At 50.2% G+C, this 21,936-nt stretch overlaps 1 protein-coding gene and 1 long non-coding RNA gene across 6 annotated transcripts; one reads left to right on the forward strand and one right to left on the reverse strand.

Moving 5' to 3' along the window:
* The first annotated feature begins 154 nt into the window (after positions 1-154).
* Positions 155-21,784, forward strand: TP53BP1 (tumor protein p53 binding protein 1). 5 transcript variants are annotated; one of them, XM_081170811.1, is made up of 25 exons: positions 155-186; positions 2,872-2,930; positions 3,220-3,375; positions 4,532-4,574; positions 5,329-5,498; positions 6,440-6,545; positions 7,213-7,304; positions 7,589-7,743; positions 8,134-9,280; positions 10,443-10,562; positions 11,385-11,609; positions 11,923-11,974; positions 12,463-12,558; positions 13,384-13,873; positions 14,913-15,065; positions 16,036-16,319; positions 16,827-17,003; positions 17,119-17,513; positions 17,623-17,814; positions 18,046-18,240; positions 18,471-18,671; positions 20,073-20,167; positions 20,678-20,877; positions 20,996-21,141; positions 21,462-21,784. In XM_081170811.1, exons 1-25 carry the CDS (start codon positions 170-172, stop codon positions 21,644-21,646), a joined length of 5,151 nt encoding a protein of 1,716 aa, XP_081026937.1. In that variant the 5' UTR covers positions 155-169; the 3' UTR covers positions 21,647-21,784. The 5 variants fall into 5 exon arrangements, with proteins under 5 accessions (XP_081026937.1, XP_081026933.1, XP_081026935.1 ...); XM_081170807.1 differs by lacking the exon at positions 155-186 and adding an exon at positions 2,299-2,791; XM_081170809.1 differs by lacking the exon at positions 155-186 and adding an exon at positions 2,299-2,791 and having other exon boundaries at positions 7,592-7,743.
* On the reverse strand, positions 231-2,205 carry LOC308573724. The gene is made up of 2 exons (XR_014002159.1): positions 1,387-2,205; positions 231-308 (listed from the first exon to the last, which is right to left on the reverse strand). It is a non-coding gene; the product is annotated as an uncharacterized lncRNA (long non-coding RNA).
* Positions 21,785-21,936: the final 152 nt, after the last annotated feature.

Genomic DNA, 21,936 nt, shown 5'->3' on the forward strand with positions numbered 1-21,936 from the left:
TTTACCTATCATGCAGGACCTGGTTCCAGAGCCATCTCTTTCTCTTCCAGGAGTAAATGGCATCATAGAGAATTGATGCTTAGAAGGAAGGCAGCTCCTGCCCAGCTCTGCTTCTTTTAGTTTTGGAATACCAGCATTTATTGCAGGAGAAACCAACTATAGAACAAAAATGTCGTCTCTTAACAGGTAAAGAACATTCTGTTTATTTTAAGAAACAGACTAACTTTTCTTCTTTCTCCTTCAGGTGTTTTGTTTAAAGGGAACAGGCTGCAGACTGGTCTCCAGAGCAGGGTGGGCAAGGCTTCTTCCTAGGATGCAAAACACATCTCTGATGACAAAACCAGAGGTAGCTCTTCTCCTCCCTATGTAGCACCTCAGCATTTTAAAATGTGACACAGTAGGGAGGGGCAATCATCTGGTCCCTCTGGCTCAGAAACTGGCAATTAGGTATGTAGGAAGAGCCTTGCTGCTGGATCAGGCCAAAGGCCCTCCTAATTCAACATCCTGTTTTCACAATAACCGACCAGTTGCCCCAATGGGAAGCCCACAAGCAGAACTTGAGGGTAACAGGACTCTTCCCACTTGTAATTCCCAGCAATTGGTATAAAAAGTCATATAGAAGAGCATTACAAAGCATAAAAAATAACAAGTCTTGCTGAAGATGAATCAGCATGGCTTCTCCATGCACACGGAACTTATACCCAGAACAAACTTAGTTGGTCTCTAATTTTTTTTATTTTATATATATATATTGACTGCGTCAGACCAACATGGCTACCTACCTGAATCATTAACCTTTCAGAGTGTCAATAACTACATTTTTGATTATGTGATTGACACTCTAAAGGTGTTATCTGGTAGACATTGTGTACTTGGAAGAAATGGGATTCCCCAGATATCTGTACTGGGACCGTGCTATTTAATTGCTTCATAAGTGATATGGAGTCAGGATGAACATTGAGGTGGTCAAATATGCTGATGACACCTAGTTATTCAGGATGTTAAAAGCAAAACGGGATAGTAAAGAGCTCCAAATGGATATTTTCAATCTGGGGGAAGGGGCATTAAATTTGCAACACTGCTTCAGTGTAAGCAAATGTAAAATGATGCACATGGGTAAAAAATCCTATCTTTACATCTATATATTTTGGAAAGTTGACTGTTTGCTATGCGTTTGGACACCTCTTAAGATATCATGACCAAATTGTTTGTTCCTGAGATGGAGGTTTTTGTCTATGTTTGGATGCCATTTGGAATCAGATTTAAATAGCACTAATTTGATGGGCATGGTTTGAGGAAAAAGGCCTTGTGGCCAGAAGTAGGATCCCTGTCAGGTCTAATTTGGCCTGGAGGATCAGAGCTCCCCTGCCAGCTCTGTCATGTTACCAAACTAAAAAGTCCCAAATGTTGTAACCTTCTTCTTGCAGGGGAGTTGCTTCTGCCCCCAAAATTGTTGCTTGCCCCTTTGTGATCCTGTACCAGATCTACACCATCCTGTTCCAAATATCCCATGTATGGAATTATGACCCCATAGAGAAGGGCTGGAAGGAAACATGAAAGACTCAGAGGGTTGCAGCAGGGGGGTGTAGCCAGGGGGGGGTGCAGCTGCCCTTCCCCAAATCAAGTAAATAAATAAAAATACTTAACTGACCAACAGCATCACAGATAACTCAGTTCTGCCCCCCACAACATAATGCCTGCCTCCCTGCAAAATAAATCCTGGCTACGCCCATGGCACCCCTCCTTCCTCTGTGGGTGCTGCTATGCCCTTGCACAAAGACAGTTCTAGGAGTGTGCCCTTGCTATCTCAGGTGTGCGGCCAGCCGGATAGTGCCAAGCGTCTTTCCATCAAAATCCCCCTTCGTCATCTGTGCCATCTTTGACAATCCACCTGGTGGAGCTGCATCTATTATATTATTATCGTGTGACCGGGCACACGTGAGCCTCGGTTTGGGGAGCTTGTGCACTGCTGCCTCCTGGCGTGCGCTGCTGGCGACCGGGCCTTCAGCGCCAGCTTGGACTCCCATCAGCGTCACCACCCGCGACCACGGGCCATTCTCTTGCTCATTTATATTCATTGGAAGCGGGGAGGTGGAGCTTTCTGCGAGCCCCGCCCCCTCCCCGGCCTTGGCCGGGGCATGTGGCGCCGCGTTGTCACGGCAACCCCCGCGCAGCGCGGAACGCGTGGGGGCGGGGCCTGCAGCGTGGCCGGCCGAAGCCGCCGCGCGAACGCCCGAGGGGGCGGGGCAAGGCGTTCTTCTCGCGCGTGCGCTCGCTCCCCGCCTTTTTTTTTTTGCCTGTGCGCGCGCGCGCTCGTCTCTGTGTCTGTTGGGGGAGGATTCGCAGCTCTCGCGACCCTCCGTCCTCCCCTCCGAGAGGCCTCCTTCCCCGCCTGGCGCAGGATGGACCCCGCGGGGAGCCCGCTGGACTTGGGCTTCTGCCCGTCGGCGCCCTGCCTGCTGGTAGAGGACTCGCAGCCGGAGCCGGACTCCGCCCAGGACGACGGCGAGGAGCCGCAGGCCCTGCCCGGCCTGAAGAGGAGGTGCCGGGGACCAGGGGCGCAGGACGAGGCGGATGGGCCGCGGGTCGTTCCGGGAGCGAAGGCGGCAGGAGGAGGCCCGGAGGAGCAGCAGGAGGAGGGCCGGGGCTCTGAGGGGGCTGAGCGGGGTCCCTCAGGGGGCTCTGGGCCCGCTCCCTTGCCGCCTCCGCTGCCGGCCTCCGACTCGCCCCGCGCCCTCCTCAGCCAGGTCTTGGAGCAGCTGCCGCCGCCGCTGCTCGCCAGGAACACCAGGTGGGCACCGCCATTCCTTCTCCGCGGGTGGGCTTTCGGCCTGCTTGACCCCTCTGAGACATTGCTTGTCTCCCTTGCAGGGCGGCGGACGACCCCCGCGGCGGCGCTGCTGCTGCACCGGGCTCGCTCTGCGCGGAAGGTAAGTGGCCTCCTCCGCCTGCTGCTGCTGGGGGCTGCCCCTTCGCCATTGCTGAGAATTCAGCCGGGGGGGGGGCTGCACAGGCCGTCGCCTGTTCTCGCTGGAGGCTATCCTTGAACGGTGGGGGGGGGGTCGGGGTCCCCTCGTGACTGTTCTGCAGCCCTCTTGAGTTCACAAGTAACCTTGGCGGGGTGGGAGAGGGAGGGGTTGTTTGCCGGGCCCATTTCCTCCCTTTGGATGCTGGAGCCCTTCCACATGTGCTGAGGAAGTTCTTATCTTCTGATGCTAGAGTCAGGCATGTCGCAGCTGGGCTTCGGTGTTTTGGAGCTCTCCCAGAGCCAGAACCTTGAAGGAGACTCCACAGCTAGTGTGGTTAGTGATAAGGAGCAGCTGCAACCCAAAGTGGCCTTGGAAGAAGAGGAGCAGGAGGAGGATTCCAAAGGCGGTAGGTGAAGTGGGGGCGGCCTCCTGAGTCTTTAGCTGAGCATCCCTTTCCTCTGGGATAGGAAAACTTCACTCCAACCCTTCTGCGAAACTACCCACACTGCCTCAAAAGGACTAAAGGCCCAAACAGAACCTTCTTTCTTTTAAATCATCCTTACTTGTTCATTCATTTGAAGAACATTTTACCCAGTTTACAATGTAGATGGCAAAAGCTTCCAGAATGGCTTACAAAGTAAGCGGTCCCTTCCCTTGGGCATACAGTCTAAAAGACATGCACTGGGCAGCAGGGTGAGTGGGGGAAAGCAAGCTCAGGCACCAGGTTTTAAACATACTATTCTTACAACAATCTGGATGGGATAGAGACAGGCCAGTTACTTCCCCTTCCTGCTGTTCTGCAGCTGGATGGAATGGCTGCTTCTGGGTGACAGATGGGAGCCTTTCAGTTCTGTTCGCCTAGTACTTACCAATAAACTGAGTCTCTGGAGTAACAGTACTTTTGTACACAGTATTCCTGCAAGGCAATTGAGGGACTGTAGTTGCCAGTGGTAGAGCATGTAGTTTGCAGGCAGAAACAAGGGAGCCTGACTGAGCTTGAGCCCTGGGAAGCTGCTCTCAGAATAGACTGTCCCAGACTAGGGGGGCAAATAATCTGATCACATATCAGGCAGCTTCTTATGTTCCTAAATCTTTTGAAGATAGTAATGCTGATTGGATTGTGGTTGGATGTGATGTTATAAGTATCTTTTGGGTTGGCACTCACTGCTATCCTGTTGTCTTCTCCATTAGAGATTGTCTTCTAAACTAACATTGAGTTGTATCCATTGTTAGTACTAATCTGAATAGACCCATTGAAATTAGTAGACATGAGTGATCTAGGTTCATTAATTTAAGTTAGGTGCAATCTTAGCAGTGTACGTAATAAAATTACCAATAAAATACATATAAAACTAGCAAAAAAACCAAAGCCCATAATAGATAATAGGTCATACAGGGAATGCCATCAGCCCTGAATCCAAGCAGATTTTGACTTGGCACCTAGATCGAAATCAGATTTAGTAATTCTCTGGAAAAGTCCTTAGAATGCAACATAGTGCAGTTGTGCTCTGGTATTTCAAGTGAAGCACCAATTCCTGATGCCTTTTTTGCTCTGCATGCAGATCCAGATGAAGTGACAAAGTCTGGGAGTGACTCTCCTGATAGGTAAATATCTGCTTTCACCTCTCATACTTGTTGGCTAACTTGTTGCATGGTTGAACCTTCAGGAAAGGGAGTATGGAGAGCTTGCCCTTTCTGTAGGGGGTGCAGTTTCTTTGCCCATTAAACCAGCTGTGAAGCACATGTGGTTCCATGAAGTTCTTCTTGCTGTCACACATGTGCCGAACATTCCTGCTGCGGGTAGGCGAGAAGCTGCTACTACTTTTCTGCCTTGTTCTTTGTGAAGGAAAGATATTTTCATTCCTGTTAGTTGGGATTTGGCTAAAAGTATCGGAGGTGCCTTGCTGTTGCCTCCTGGCCAAGAAGGAAAGAAAGAAGGGACAGACCTTCCCATTGGGATTTTACAGGAGGGGGTTGCACCAAGGTGCTTACTAAACCTCATTTGAATGAGAAAAAAAGTTCCCTGACTCTTTTCTCTTCTGCATTACCTAAAGAAATGGTGGAGTAGCTTATATCCATTCCAACTGGGATTTTTCAGGCCCAACAGCAAAGTTCTGTTTGCACCTTTGGCAAAGCTCAGCACAAAAGCAAACATTCTTCCACTCCGCAAGTTCTGTGCATGCTTTGTGTCTTGTTTTTAATCCCCAGGGAAGCTATCAGCTTGTTTGTGTGGCATTCTTTCAGCTTGTCGTATTATTTTTCTCAAGATGTAGTCCACCCTGGGGCCTTACAGTGAAGAGCAGGCAACAAATATAAACAATGACACCCTGGGAAATATTGATTACACTTATGTTCCCAGCAGCACCCCAAAAATTCTGCAGTTCCAAAAAGAACCTGCAAGGAGTCCAACTTCTGCCTGCCATCCACTTGACAGAAGGCCAGAAGGGACGGATCCCTCTGGGTGGCATACACAGGATGCTGATGTCTTATCTACTCAGGAGGACATGTTTGGCCAGAGCAGCACAACAGGTGAAAACAGACTGCATGCCTGTGCCGTGGCCCCTGCGACCCATGAGGGGGAAGCAGGTGCAGTTTGCTGAAGCTCTGCCTATCCTGATAGCAAAGGAAGGTTTCCTACTTGATTACTATATAGATAGTGCTACATAGGTTCATGGGACCACATAGACAGCTTAGGGTATGTCTCCTATGCACGACACACAGTTGCTGTGGGAGGAATGGTAGGCAGTTGCTTTGTGGATGATGGGAATTCCAGTGGCACTGATAAAGTTGCCTTTTCAACGGATGTGTTTCTATGTCACCCGTTGCTGTTTCTGCATTTTGAAAATGTCTTAGTGTTTTGAATTCTTCAAATTTTGCCTCTTTTGTTTGTGCAGATGGCTTTGAATATGTAGTGGCACAGATCACCAGTGCTGAACAAGTTGTACAGGCTTGTCAGATTCTAGCATGGACTGCTCAAAACGTAGCTCATCAGTTGCATTGCTGACTTGCGTTCAGCACCCTGAGAGTTCTAGTTTTCAGGCAAATATGCAAAATCATTCTTTGGTGACAGCATTAAAACCTGCCAGCTGCCACTGTGGCTGAAGGACATACTATTTGCCCTTCCAACAGTGGCCAATTAGGTGCCCAGGAGTAAATTTCTCTAGATTTAGAGATAGCAGCTCTTCGGGAGAAATCTCAGCCGGTCATCAATATTTGATGGTGTTGCTGAGGAACGTAAAACATTTTCCATCCCTGTTGGGTTTACTTAAATTTACAGTCATATTTTTGCACACCACAAATTGTGGGTGGTCTTCTGCAATTTTGAGCAGTTGCAACAAGGTATTAAAATTGACTCCGATGTAGGGGAAAGATCAGTGCAGCTGGGAGACAGATTTTCAAGGCAGTGTCCATTGGGTTGTTTGACAAAACTGCTAAATGGTTTTGTTAATTTTAATTGCCTCTTGTTCCAGATGGTGACAGTGCTGTGTCCAGAGTGGAAGCAGCAAATTCTCCAGTGTGCACTCCTGCCGATTCTCTGCATGTCCTTCATCTCTCTGGACAGGGACCTCTTTCCATGTAAGTAACAAGCCTGCTCAGGTTGCTTTTGTTACCTGTTTCCCTGAATAATTGCTTCTAGGAAGCTGCCTTACACTGAGTCAGGTCCCTTACACTGAGTCAGGTCCATCTAGCTCAGTATTGCTCACACTGACTGGCAGCAGCTTTCCAGGATTTCAGATGGGGGGCATTCCCAGCCGTGCTTGGAAATGCAACCCGGAATTGAACCTTGGGCCATCCTCATATGAAGAAGGTGCTCTTCCACTATGACCTTTTTCCTTCTCAGCTAATTGATGATCCACTTATTACTTCCTTGCCTCCTGAATTCACTAATTGAGTCAGTTGCGCAGTTGGTTATCCCTGTATTGATTGGCTCTTATGCTTTCATTGATAGTGTTGTAATTGTGTCCACCTTTCAAAGTAGCTGAGCTTTCTTTGCCTCTACTCCTTCTGCGCTCGTTGGTCTTTGTTGCCTTCCTTTTTCTCCTTTCTGTTCCCTGATGAGACACACAACCGAGCGCTGTTTGTGTTTCATGTTCCGTGGGAGGTACAAATGTGGTCTGTGCCTGCGAGCTGAGCCTTGGCTTCGGCCTTCAGATCTCTGGAATAGATTAGCTCATTGGCTTTTTTCTTGTGACCTTGCATATGCAGACAGTGAGGCAACTGAGTGATCTCTTTTTCTCTGTAGTTGTGCTTCAGGCCTTCCTACGCCATCTCCTGGCATCTCACATTCTGTACCCCTCATCATTCCAAGAAGCCCAACGGAACAGGGAACAGAAGGTATGCCAACTCTTTCTGCTGGAGGCCTTGATAGCCCTTGGCCCAAGCTGTGGTGTTCAAAAAGACAACTTAGTAATGGTGACCCAGGTTTCTTTTCTTTCATTTCTGAGCGAATGTGGAGGCCCCTCCTCTTTTTGAGCACTGAAAGAGGGGTGCAGAGGGCCAGTTGGTACCCTTCAGCTTTTTTGGCAGTGAGGTGTTCTGCTCCAGTGGCAGGAACAAGGCTGTCTTTCTCTGCTAAGGCAATAACGTTAATTTATCCACATCTTCTGTTGTTGTTGCAGCAGCAGCAACAGGAGGAGGAGGAGGGAAGCAAGAAGAAGAGCCAAAGGAGATTCGGACTCCAGGGCTTCCTCAGTCCTCTACACCTGTCGCTCAAGATGTGCCAGCTTTTACTCCAGCATTCACTCCCATACCATCACAACCAGAGTTCTCCCATGTGAGTGGTCAGAAGGTGCCCAGCACTGAGACTGGTCTTCTCTGTGCTGCGTTCATCCTTGGTAGAAGTAAGGAGGCCCCCACGCCTCTTGCCCTACAGTTTGACAATCCTTTCCTTCGCTTGTGCTTTTTTGTCATAGGATTTTCGAGACATTCACAAAGTGTTAGCCTGGCTTTGTGTATAGAAGGGCAAATCTCCTGGCCACCATGTTGGTTGTGGAAAACAGGAAGCAATACTTTATGAAGTATCTTGCTTTGTGATTGCCCTGCTGGTATGTCTTGGTTGCAGTGTCAAGAATTACTTCTGGTTCTCTTGAGAGCTGGCCTGGTTGCAGAATCTCAGGTGTGGAGCTGTCATATTCCAATGTGTTTGTGTTTCCCCCTGTTTTAGGACACTTTCCTCCCAACTCCAAGCTTAGAGAAAGGGCCTGAGGCACAGACAGAGAAAGGAGATGATTGTGGTATCAGTTTGCCAGCAGACAGCTCTGAATTCCCCGAGGCACCTGCATCTGTTGTGGAGGGCCCCTTGTCATGGCCCTCGGGTGAGGCCTGCCTATTGGCGCTGTCTGCCAGTGAGTGCAGCCAGTCCACTGAGGCTGTGCAGCCTGAGGAAACAGCCATGGAAGCTCATGTTCCTCCAGTGGAGAAGCTTGGCTTGGATGGTAGATGTAGCGAGCAGCAGCAGTTTAATGAGGACAGCCATGCCTCAACTGGGCAGCCTGCAGGAAGAGGTTCCACTGCCCAAGTTGGAGTTGGAGATGACCTTGGAAGTCAGGGCCACCTCTTGTGCCAGGGGTCTCAGGAGCCAGAATGTGAAGCTGTCCCAGAAACGCCTGGTGAAGCGCAGGGAGAAGCTGAGCTGCTGAGGGACGGAAGGTCTTGCCTTCACTCTACTCACTCTCAGGAAGAAAAGGTGGACCAGCATGTGGAACCTGCTGCAGCCAGAGAAGACTCTGAGAATGTGCTCCAGGCAGCTGGAGAGCCTGCACACCCAGATCCAGGAAACTTAAAAGGAGACCCCATGGAAGACTCCAAGGAGGAGGCGTCCCTGAGGATCGGCCCTGGGGTGACACTGAAGCTCTCTGACTCCCAACCAGAGCTGGAGGGAAGCAGGTCCCAGGTGAGGTCCAGCGTTGCCCCTGGAGTGGGGCTGCCTGCTGCCATCTCTCCAGGCAGAAGCAACTTGGGAAGTGTGCAGGAGGAGGAGGAGAGCTTGCCACTTCTGCCCTCCCAGGGGGAAGGGAGTGGTGTGCCAACAACAGCCAAGGAGGATGAAACTGCAGAGAGCCAAGCAGCAGCAGCACCTCCAGAGCAAGGCAGTAGGAAGTCTGCTGCCCTTCCATCAATTACTGCAAGGGAAGATTCAGAGCTGGGGCCCTTGCCTGGGAAGGAGAAAGCACCAGCAGTGACTTTGGAAGAGGGATCCCATTCTGGGAGTGCAGAGGACCAGATGGAGATCCAGCAGAAGCCATGTGGGCTGGAGAGAGAGGTGCAGCTGTGCCAGAGGGGTCCTGAGCCACCTGCTAGCCTGCCCAGCGGTAAGTGGATCTGGAGAGTAAGAGCAGCAGTAGAATTGCATCATTGGAAAGCATCCCTGTGGAGTGACCCAGGCTGCCTAGGCTTGAGCCAATGTGGCTGAGAGAGAAAGGATAGTAGCCTTTTGCAGCTTAAGAAAATAATTTCTCTTGCCTCCTTTCCCTATCCCCCTGCCCTATTGTGTGAGTTATTTCCTTGAAATACTCTCTAGTGGTTGCCAAAGGGCATGATACACATAGACTGAGATGGAGGCTGTTCCCTTCCTGCTTCTGTGCCTGTCTGGTGTGTGAAGGGTGCATTGCATCTGTTCTCACAGAGGCTGCATTGGCCTGTTGGCTTTTATTTTATATTTTTTTTTTTTTAAATAATATTTATTGAAATATTTGTTGGCTTTTAAATGCTCCTTTATTTATTGCTTATTAAGTACATATTTGGACTGCCTAATAGCCAGAGCTCTCTGGGCAGTTCACAGAAGAGAAATGGAAGTACAGGCATAATTCAAATAAGCCCAGACTCCTTTGCAGCTGCAGTGAGAGCCTTCCAGGCTGTTGGAACAGAGTTCTAGTGCTCTCTGTGGCTTGATGACTGGCAAGGTCTCACCCCCCACCCTGCTATCTTTCAGCAGTTACTGTTATCTGTTTTCAGTGATTACATTGTTGAAGCACAGCATGTTCTGTAAGTGCCTGCCTAGAGTACAATATGTTTAGCATAGGTGGGAGGAGCTGGGATGTTTGTGCACTGGGGATTTGGGCTTTGCTCTGCCCATGGTTTCAACCTTCTGGACTAGAAACTAACCCCCCACCCCCCCAAAAAAAACATAAAACAGACTTCTCCGGTATCTGCCTTGTACCAGCCTCTATGCAGCACATGGCAGGAAGTAAGAGGCCTGGGCACAGGATTTGCAAAGGAATCTTCTTGTCTGCTTCACCTTGCCTGGTCTCACTCACTGGACTCATTGTTAAAACCGTGTTTATGGAAGACAATCTTACTCTGCTACGAGTGATCACCAAAGATGACCACCTTGCCTGGTAGTGTGATGCCATGCTGTTTTCTTCTAGTCTGGGCCTTTGGCTGACCATTTAGCTGCTGAGAATTTGTGGCAAGGAGGGTGCTTAGTAGCAGAATGTGAGCTCACCACCTGTCTGTTGTAATACCTTGTTCCAGAAACCCCCTTTCATCTCGCCCTGCTGAAGGAGAAGCATGTGACTGAGCCACTGACAGGCATCACCCCACCTCACATTGGCCAGCTGAAGAAAGGCCCCAGGCGACACAGCACTCCTATTGGTGAGTAGGAGATGTGGGGTGGGGTTTCTGTGAGTGATTGAGATGGGCACCAGCTGCCTTCCCAAAGTGGCCATCTTTTGTCCTTCTCTTTGCCTTCAGAAGGTGTGTGTGCTGGTGGAGAGCAAGGAGGGGACTGATCCAAGCAACCACCAGTAAAGCAAAACCCCAGTGGGAGGGAGGCCCTGTGGTAGCTGTTTACATGTTGCCAGAACGGTGTGAGCTTGGAAGATATGACCTTACATTGCGCCATATTGCCTGTTCATTTTGCTCTATTGTCATATCTGACTGGCAGCAGCTGGGGCTTCAAGTGTGAAGAGGATCTCACAGCACCAGCTGACTGATCCCTCTAACTGGAGGGACTGCTAGGGATTGAACCTGGGACCTTGTGCATACAAAGCAAGTGCTCTGCCACTTCCTCTGCCATTTGGAAGCAGCTACAGACCACAAGGGGTATTACGGACTCTGCTCTTGGAGCAGCTGAGAAGTGTGGACAGTTGCTGTCTACACTGCTATAATCTGAAGCAAATCTGGATGCAGCTCCAACTGCTGCTGTGGCTTCCTCCACAGAATTCTGGAAGGTGCAAGGGCCCAAATTCTTTTTGGCTGCCTTGCAGAAGTACAACCCACATAGCTTTGGATTAGGAGCCCAGCTCATTTGGTCTCTCTCTGATGTTAGAGCAGTTGGCCCAAGGGCTAAGGCAGATTCTGGTGCTGCGGAGCTGCCATCTGCTTGGGGGTGGCCAAGAGGCTTTCTGTGCTGGTTCTTTCCAGCAAGCCTGGGTGGCTGTTGGTGAACCTGCCATCTTGCTTTGCTTGTTTCAGAGGCTGGAAACTGCCCGGACAATACCATAGCAACCAGCGATGTCACAGCTGAGGGCACCAACAATGTGACAGTGGAGAGTGCTCTGACCTCTGTTGAGATGGAGGAGAGTGGCAAAGGGAGCGCTGAGGCCGCCTGTGAGGAGCAGGGGAAGCTGTCCTTGCGCATGAACCTTGTGACCCCTGTGACGGAAGAGAGTGACGAGTCCCTGCCCTTCAGCCTGGACAGTAAGAGATTCAGTGCAAGAGCAGTTGCGGAGCGATGGTCCCCTGCCCTGGACTAGTGACTCCAAACAGTACTGACTACTTGACTAGCAGTCTTTATAGTTCTCATGATTCCATCTCTGCCTGGGAAGGGCTGATTTGGCAGTGCTGTTGGAAACACTTGCAGAAACCTGGCCCTTTAGGCAAGGAAGAGGTGGTCCTTGTCCTGGGCAAGTTGTGAAGAAGATGGCAAGGCTTTCTAACTGGGTGGTGACTTTTGATCCAAAGTGTTTGGGAGGGGGTGGAATGCTTCTAATGCCTTCCTCTTTGCCCCCAGAGCCCACATCCAGTGAAAAGAAGAATGGGTCTGTCACAGGAGTTGTTTCCAGGTAATAGGCAGGTACTGGTACTTAAGCCCTTTGGGACAGAGGTGAATGGCATCTGCTGGGAAAGGGGTATGTGTGCTTATGTGCCATCCTTCTGCCATCCAGTATAGGCCCAACTGGGTCAGACTATCAGTATCTCTAGGGCTGTTTTCATCAGTTTTCCCCATGCGTGAGTGAACTGCCCATGTCAGAGAGGTCTGAGCCCCAGAGAGGTATTTGGAGGGGCAGGAAACCGTGTCTTGCTCCCTCCATCCTTCCAGATTCTCTGAGCTGCTGCTAGGGAGGTGAAGGATGTTGGTATTTAATGGCATCTGAGGGGTTTTCTGAACTGGAGGTCCTTTGTGGGTGCTTGAGGCCCCAGCATTCTGGGGCACTTTCTGGGGCCACCAAATACTGGCCAGGTTGCCTCACTGCTAGCAAGCTCATAGGCCTTAGCTATCTCTTTGGCAGGATTGGTCCTTTCTGAGCCTGTCTCTCTCTTCTGCCTATAGCTCCCGGAAGGTGCCATCCGTCTTCACACGAGTCTGTGAAGTACAGCGTGAAGAAGACAAGGCTCAACGCCCTGAGCTGCCTTGTCCACTGTTCAGGCAAGTCCATGAAAGGCCTCCCTGGGGCTGTCTCTGTGCAACTTCCCTTCCACATGAACTAATAACTCATCCCATGCCATGTGCTGCTTCCCTCTGTGTGCAGTAGATACTCCTGAGAAATCCCTTCCCTGGCTAAGGTGCGTCTTGGCTTTGCTGAGCCACCCCAAGTTCTGCCTGTTGGAATCATGTGTTTGTGCCAGGCCTGTTGCCAGTTCTGAGGCACGCAGGATACAACTAGGTCATGCTCAGTGGGCAGTGTTTGTCCCAGGGCAGCTGGTCTTGCAGGGTGAGGGCTACAAAACAGCAGCAGTTGAAAGATCCTTTTTCTGAGCAGGTCTCCTGGACAGCCAGGCAGCTTATTGGGACAGTTGGCATCATGCAAATGCGATAGTGGGATATTGTCCCTGTGTGTGTGTTCATACGCATGCATGGCTTGTTGAGTCATTGGATATACCTGACAACAGCAAAAATACACCTAAACTAAAAATATGCCTATGCAGTCTCTGTGCAATATGAAACTTTGCATACTTGATGGTTTATGTACAGGGATTAAAGGGAAGACTCCAAATCCCAGACCCCCTTAGTCTTAAATGGGTAGGCTAGACAAAGCCATGGACAAAAGGTCTCTCAACACAGTCATTCCAAATGGGGCTGCAGGCTGAGAGTCAGCTTATCTCTTAGTAAGGGAGAACTTTGCCTTTGTATCTGCTTCTGGGTTCCCTAGGAACATCTGACTTGCCCCTGCTGGTGACAGAAGACTGGATTTGGGTGGACATTCATTGTGATCTGGCAGAGCTCCTCTCATGCTTTTCTGATTGCTTTCAGGGGTGACCTGTTCAATTTCCCAAGTTCCCAGGAGGAGCAGGAGCCACCTGCAACCTGGCAGAGCCAGCGAAGGCTTGTGCCCCTGGGTTGTGGACCAGTCCAGGACTCTGGCTTGAGCGCTAAGCGGACAGTGGGTTGTGCGGAGGAGGGAGAGGCCATGGAAGTTGAAACAGCAGGAACTCAGGAGCAAAAAGAACAGAGGGCCCCCCAAAAGGCAGCTTCCGTTCTGGTGGCTGCAGGGAATGATGGAACTCAAGCGCCAAAATCTGGCACCAGCAGCAAGGGGACCCAGGCTGTGGCAGAGTTCCTTCAAGGGCCAACGGAATTCACGTCAGCAGCCACACAGACAGTGCCTACTGGCCAGGTGGAGGTGGGGACCAGCACGGCTGGGTTGTGGCCTGGACAGCAGGACACTAAAGTGCAGGTGGAAGAGGACCATGGATCTAGGCCTGCCAGGGCTGGGCATGCGCCAGGGACCCAGCACAACCAGGTGAGAGGGAGTCGGATTGTGTACTTGGAAAAGGGGGAGGGGGGTGAGAGGTGCTACTGCCTGTAGCAGGGGCGAAGGAGTATCTACTACCTCCTGGTCCCAGCTTTTAGAGTGGGAGGTGGTTATTGCCACATGTGCCTCCCCCAGACTTTCCAACTCTGAGTGAGGTGGGAAGAAGCAGCCTCATCAAGAGAAGCACTTTGATTGGTCAGCCCAAAGGTCCACCAAGTCCCCCTCGCAATAGTGATCAGCCAGATGCTTGCTAGTGAGAAGCCCACAAGGGTGGCAATTGCTATCCTGCCTCTGAGCGTATTTCATTTGTTTGTTTGTTTATATTTAAATACAGTCAAACCTCGGTTATCGATCGTAATCTGTTCCGGAAGACCGTTCGGCTTCCGAAAATCGTTCAAAAACCGGAGCAGTTACTTCTGGGTTTTCGGGAGCCGAGGTTTGGCTGTATTAGATTTATATTTAAATATATTTATAAACATTTATTTCATACGTCACGACATGCCATATAGGTGAAAACCTCACAATCACAATAAAAATGTCAAATCAGGCAGAGCTGTCTGACAAAGAAATCCCAAGCTATTTCCATCATAGGTGAATGGTTTCTGCAAGTGCATGTGATGACCCTGCCCTGTGACAGTGAATTTCAGGAGGGAATGATTGTCCAGATTCATTTTGGGGCATGTCCTGCATTTGCTGCCAGTTGCTTGTATTGGATAATTCTGGTGCTGCAGGAGGCCTCTCTTGTCACCAAGCCATTTTAGTTGCCCTTTTACGTGCCATCTGCAGCTCTGTGAAAGCCGTTCCTGCCTCTAATAGCAAGCTCAGGAGGTGAGTGGAGCTAAGAAACAGTGGAGTGCTGCTGTTGCCTGTTAGTGTCCAGATGGTACTGAGCTGGATTGACTAGTGCTGTATAATTCTGTATAATGCAGTCTCCTGCTCCTCTGATGGCGATGTTCCCCTTTCATTCCAAACAGCAGTGTGCTGTGGAGGAATCTCTGAAAACTTTCTGCCTTTTTCTTTTCTTCAGCACGAGGAAGGGTTTGATTTGCCTCGCCCGCCCCCAGGCAGAGCCCTCCGGCGTCATATACGCACCATCCGCGAAGTACGAACTGTTGTCACACGACTCATCACAGACATCTACTACAAGGATGGGGCAGAAGTGGAACGCAAGGTAGTGGAGGTAAGGCGAGAGATGTCAAGGCCAGGACAATTCAGAAAACTGTTTCTGTGTTTTTTAAAGAGGATTTTTCCTACCCTTGTTCCTTTGTGCTGCCGGATGGGTGTGTGAACCTCAGAAAGGGAAATCTCTGACCTTATCCCAGGTGATCTTGGGACAGTCACTTGCCCGCTCGTTGACTCTAGGCCTCCATCTCCTTCTCACTGGTTTCCTAGGGCTTCTTGTGCTTTGCCAGTTGCTTCTCTGAGTTTGCCATATTGGTCCCCTACTTGAGAATACACACCATATCATGCGCATCCAGGCCATTTTGGAGCCACAAATCCTGCTCCCTATCTTGCACCTTTGAGTGTTGGACCTGTGAACCTTAAGGCACTGTGATCACAAATTACCTATTTGGTGCTGGTTGTTGACGTGTGAGCATCTACTCTTGCGTTGTATTCTTTTTAAGACTTGCAGCAGAGTTTCTTTAACAGTGAAACATTATTATTTACAAAAAAATTACACCGGTCAAATAAAACAATATAATTCCTTCTCCTCTAGCCATTTGGCCAGAGACTCAATTGCTGACTCATTTACAACTTTGTTCATTTACACGCCTTCTCCAGCGAGAAGAACATCATTTTGCCTGTTCTGACCTTACAGGCAAGTATTTATTTTGTGGAGCGGAGGAGAGTGAAATAAAATGCCTTGTGGCTAAAGGGTGGGGCTCTTTCTCTGATAGAGCTGAGCATCAACAGGATGGATACCCAAAGAGTTTCCTGTTTAGAATGTCAGAAAGTAGCTCTGTTGTGGGAAGAGTACTGCTCTGGGAGCTCTGCCCTGCCCTACGTGTATCTGGCTGAGAGTGACTTGCCTGTGGGTGGATCCCTCTTGGGATCTGAAAGTGCTGGTCCTAGGGCATCTCTCCCCTTCTACCTGGCACCTGGCTTGGCCTTCCCTCCCTCCCTCGAATCCCAGTCTGCTTTTCTTTCAGGAGAGAGAGGACCCCATCATGGAGTGCCAGGAGAGCGAGGTGGATGTCTCCCCCTCTCGTACAGGAGGCTCTTCTTCGCTTGCCTCTGGAGACCTTGGTGACATCAGCTCCTTCTCATCCAAGGCCTCTGGCCTCCAGCGCATGTCCAGTGGAGGGAGCAGTGCCTTGTCTGTCACACACAGTGGGACAAGTTCTGGGCAAGGAGGCACTCTTCTGAGAGGAGGGAGACCTTGCCAAGGAGCTGGGCCTGGAGACTTGGCCTTCCCTGGGGTCAGAAAGCTCAGGTGGGTGCAGGGCCTCTGGGAAAGGGACATCAGAGGAAGGCTTCACTTTGGGGGAGCAGCAGGGTGGAAGAGAGAGAGGCCATTTTGCATTCTTTGGTGTTTTGTTTCAGGTGGGGCATGAATATGACTGTCAGTATATTCTTTAACCAGTTTCCAAACTGAAAGCCTGTGCGATACTTTTAAAAGGCCATGGGTTCTAAAAAGAATTGAATTTATTCACAGTTGGCGAGTTAATATTTTTGATGTCAAGAAGGTTTTAAATACTTGAAGGTTGGTGTTGTATTGAGTGATGTTTCAAACTGGGGAAACAATGTGGCAAATCATGTTGGGTTGCCTTGTGAGCAGCTTTATTTGGGCTTTGCTGTTTACCTTGAAATGCAAGGGATAAATTCTTTGTGCCCACAGTTCTGTGCCATGACCCTGGGAGCATGTGGGGGGCCTCCAGGACATTGTGGCTGGCAGGCAGGCTGGCTGTGCAGAGGTTAACGCTGCCTTTGGTTTTCCTAGCCCTAGGAAGGGGGGCAGCCAGCCTCAGTCTCCAGTCCAGCCTGACCATGCAGCAGTTCCTGGGGGGTGTGAGGAGGAAGCGCAAGGTGTGATCAACCAGAGGAGTGGCAGAGCCCCTCCAACTCCTCGTAGACGAGGGCGAAGGGGCCGCCTCACATCGCGATCGGCCGGAGCCAGGTAGCGTGGTGAAGGTCAGCTGATGCTGATGAGGGAGGTGACCCTGGTGGGGTGGAGTAGCAAGAGCTAAAGGCCCTTGCAGCTTCTCCAGCTGTTTCTCTCCCTGGATCTGCAGGGCCAACCTACCAGCTGTGGAGGATCTGTCAACTACAGCCTTGCCAGAAGAGGACTGCCACACGCATCGCCCTTTGAAGGGGCAGGACCGCAGCATCTCCCCTGAAATCCCCTTGCAAGAGCGTCTGGGGGTTTCTACCAGCACAGAGCTTTCCTCTGCCGCCACCTCCTCTTCTGCGAACAGCTTTGTGGGCCTCCGGGTGGTGGCAAAGTGGTCCTCGAATGGCTACTTCTACTCTGGGACTATCACACAGGATGTAGGGGGTGTCAAATATAAGCTGCGCTTTGACGATGGCTATGAATGTGATGTTCCGGGCAAAGACATCTTGCTGTGCGACCCTCTCCCCCTGGAAACAGAGGTGACGGCCCTTTCGGAGGATGAATACTTCAGCGCAGGTAACTTGTCTGGCTGGCAAGTGACCTGCAGTGTTTGGGGTGGGCGGTAGCAGAGAGTTGGGTCCCAGTCTGTGAGCTGCCCTTATGATGCCTTCTGCCTTGGCTGCAGGGGTAGTGAAGGGGCATCGGAAGGAGGCCGGGGAGCTGTTCTATTGCATTGAGAAGGAGGGCCAGCGGAAGTGGTACCGGCGGAGAGCAGTCATCTTGTCTTTAGAGCAAGGGAATCGGCTCCGAGAGCAATTTGGGTTGGGCCCCTACGAACCCGTCATGCCCCTGACAAAGGCGGCTGACATCAGCCTTGGTAAGCAGCCTATAGGCAACTGCCCTGTGGGTCTGGCCAAGAGAAATGGGAACCCCTAGGAACCTCTTAATTGAGGGCAGGAGCTGCAGGGTGCTGGCCTTGGGTAAACTCTTCAGTTTTAAGAGGCGCAAGTGACTTCCTTCTGCTACCCTGCAGAAAACATGCAGGGGGGGCCCTTGGTGCTGCTGCATGTTGAGGTGGGAGCTAACAACATTCTCCTTGTGGGGCTAGATAACCTGGTGGAAGGAAAGCGGAAGAGGCGCAACCTTGGCTCCCCCAGCACCTCCAACAACACAACACCAACCCGCAAGGGCCCTGAGAGCCCCCAGACCCCGCACAGGCTGTCTAGCAAGAGGAAGCTAGTTGCCTCAGAAGAGGAGAGATCCCCTGCCAAACGAGGGCGGCGGGCAACCCCTACAAAGCCAGGTCAGACTGTTTTATGTCTCCTTGCATTGCATCTCTTCTCCCTGGACCAGACTTTCCCTTCTTGGTCTTCTCCAGCCTTTCCTCCCAAACCAGAGGAGCTGGAGCTGAGCTCTTGCACCAGGAGGATCAAGGCTCCCCTCTCTCTCCATGAGAGAACTTCTAGGTTGAGGCTGCTGACCTGCTGTCAGGAGGCAGCCACAGGACTTTGATTTTCCTCCCTCCCTCCACAGGGGCTGCCTGTTCCAGGGAAGCAGTGAGCCCATCTGTCAGTGGAGTGGACTTGGGAGATATCCCGGCACCAGATGACCGATGGGGGCCTATGCCCCACAACAAGACTCTCTTTCTGGGCTATGCCTTTCTCCTCACAATGGCAGACCCCACAGATAAACTCTCCAGTTGCCAGGAGCCTGCAGTGAGCAGCGAAGAGGAAGGTGAGCACTCTATTGCTCCAGGGAGGTTGTTGGGGGCAGGGGTGGCCATCGTTGACTGAATCTGGTTTAGGGTGGTGAAACTCCAGCGGGTGACAGAAAAGGCAGAACTAGGAAGGGACCCAAGGGGGCCCACCTAGTTAAGCATCTTGTTCACATGGGGGCCAAAGGAAGGCAGCTTGGCCAAGGATCCCTGGTAGGGATTCTGCTAGCTGCGGTTTCTGTCCTCTTTGCAGGATAGTGGTGTGCCTACAAGGGCTAAGGAAGTGGCAAGTTGTGGGGCTGCAAGAACTTGAAGTCAACAAGCCAGTATCTTACTGCACTTTCCAAAGTTAGTTTATTGAGGGGATAGTTGAACCTGGGACTTGGTAAGACTGGCTGTATCCTTGCACCTTGCCAGCCAGTGTGCAAGCACATCACAGGAGGGCTGTTGGGCAACATGACAGTATGAAATCCCTTGAAGGCTACTTGAGGAGCCATACCAGGTGGCAGTCATGCCTTCTGCTATTCCAGGTCCTAGAAGCCCCAAAGATAAGGAATGGCCAAGTGTGGGGCAGAACATGTTTGCCATCTTGTGGCCCTCTAAGAGAAATCAGTGATTTCGGAATGAGCTGCAAATCTCTCTTACAACTTTCATGCTCCTTACAGCTACCATTTGGGGCTCACTTTAGGGCTCAGAAAATAATTTCACTAACTTAACAGTCAATTTCTGAACATGGCTCCAAGTGTTGGTGCTTACCTTTTAAAACCCTTTGCAGCAAGGGGCTTGGATTTTTGAAGGACCACCACCTTCTGAATGAATCAGCCCAGGTACTGAGGTCATCACTGAAGGGTCTTCTCTGGGTTCCCCCTCCTCTTAATTACATGGGTGCTGTCTTGAAGGTTTTCTTGGCAATAGCACACCCTTTTGGGTCACTTTCCTCACCTGTTACTACTATCTCTTATGTCATCTTGGCACTAGGTGAAGACCTTTCTGCATTTCTCTAGGCATTTTTAAATGTCTAAATAATCTGCTGCTGTGCTGCACACACGTTCTTGTCAATTGTATTATTTTCTGTTGAGTATAAAAACAGTTCTTAGAGCACATTACTGAACAGTGAAGAATAATTTTTAAAGTGAATAGCTGTTCCTAATCATGTTTAGTCTCTGAACTGAATTTCAATGCAGTTGTTTTCATGTTCTTTATTTAACAAAATTCATAGTTTACAAAGAAAAATCAAAATACTAACTTAAAAATTGACAGAAGCAAGCATTTAAAAGAAGTCAACATGCAGCTTTTAAAATATAAATAAAATCTGAGATTTTATTGTGTGGGAATATTTCACAGTCCTCTTGCAAGGGAAGAGGTGTAGTGCTCTATTTATGCTAAAGAATTAACTCTGCTAACTTCATCCTGTTTTCTAGACTTCTTGGAGGTAACACCTTACAACAAACACTACATTGGACTGCAGCTGCAAGCTGGAGGTGGTTTCATCCTGGATGACTTCAATGAAAGCCAGGTCAGGAGCCAGAGCTGGGGATGCATGAAGTAGCATCACCCAGGTTGGCAGTGGAGATTTATTTGGAGAGGGTGTTGGTGCTTTGCTGCTGTTTTCCTTTTAATTATAAAATTGATGCTTTTCTGGGTGTGGTCCAAGGGTGGCAGGTGTGTGACGGGTGGCAGCTTCACCTGCACACAGGTTGTCAAGTGAGAATTGCCATTTGTTCTCCTTTCAAGAACTGGGATGAGGAAAGGAGGTGCCTGGCCATGATGCTTCTTGGAATGGGACAGATCTTGATAGGGGCTGCTTGAAGTAGAGGCAGAGAGAGCCTCTTTTCCTTCCAGTGGCACATTTCTCACTTCTCTACTTCTGCCAGTACTGAGCCTTCCATTTTGCAGTTAGCCTGGCTGGCTAGTTGTCAAATAAGCATTTGACCACACTGGGTGTTTTATACTGAACCTGCAGCCTCTTCCAGGGCTTTGTGTTTCTATGGAAGCCCAGGTCCCACCCTCCGCTTCCTTTGTCCAGTGCAGTGCAGCCTACCAGTGCTTCCTGATAGCAGACAGACACTGCCGCAACCGGATTTACTTTCTGTGCCTTGCCCGAGGAATCCCCTGTGTGTCTCACGTCTGGGTCCATGACAGTTGTCATGCCAACCAGCTGCAGAACTACCGGAATTATTTGTTGCCAGTTGGTTATAGCCTGCAGGAGCAGAGGTTGCTGGACTGGTAAGTCCATGAATGTTGGAGGGACCATGAGCAGCTTACCCACCTGGTGCAGGTGGAACAGGGTGGCATGTCCAGTTCCCTTGCAGTGGAGCTGCTTCTAACCTTTGCTTCCTTCTAGGCACTCTCGTGAGAACCCTTTCAGTAAGCTGAAGGTGCTTCTGGTGTCCAGTGAGCAGCACGACTTCCTGGAGCTCTGGTCTGAGATTCTCATGATGGGGGGTGCTGCTTCTGTTAAGCTGCAGGAATCTGCCTCATGGAGCAAAGGTACAAGCCCCTGGAAGGCAGCCAGCTGGTTTCTGTGGCGGGTATATTGGCAAGAGGCTCTCCGTTGCCCACTGAGACATACCAATCCCCCTGTGCAGAAAAGAGGCCTGGTGTGGGAGGAGCTTTAACTTAGATTCCAGAGGCTTGCTGAGAAGTTGGATGAGGCAGGGCAAGAATTGATTGGCTGCTTCACCCCTTTCCTTGTGTGGAGCTGCCATCCATCCTTTCCCAAAGGCAGCAAGATCAAGTACCTGGTGCTGTGAACAAGCAAGAGGAAAGGTTTGACCACACAGGGCAATTCTTGTTTTCTATTTCCACAGATGTGAGTCTGGCTGTGTTTGATGTCGTGGTGACTGATGCTTCGTGCCCAACAGCTTTCTTGAAATGTGCTGAAGCGCTACAGCTGCCAGTGGTGACCCAAGAGTGGGTGATCCAGTGCCTCATTGCTGGGAAGAAAGTTGGATTCAAACACCCAAAGTATCAGCTTGATTCTGTCCCCAGTTGAACCTTTTTGCTTTGTGGAGGCTGTCATTGTCACCCAGGTTTTAAATGTCTGTGTCACTTGAACTGTGCATGAAGTGCTGTATATAGTTTTAACTTCTGGACTTTTATGATAATAAACGTCAATTTTCTTGTTGCAGTATCTAGGATTTCTCCTCTTACCCTCTCTAAAGTGGCCCAGCATGATTGCTTGCAGCTGCCAGTGGAGGGAAGAAGGGAAAGTTGCTCATTTAATACGCTGACATCAATTGCTGTAGATGGCCTGTCCTTTTTATCCCTTGGTCCAAGAACGGT

This window comes from Podarcis bocagei, assembly GCF_964188305.1.
Source record: "Podarcis bocagei genome assembly, chromosome: 14".
Classification (NCBI taxonomy): Eukaryota; Metazoa; Chordata; class Lepidosauria; order Squamata; family Lacertidae; genus Podarcis; species Podarcis bocagei.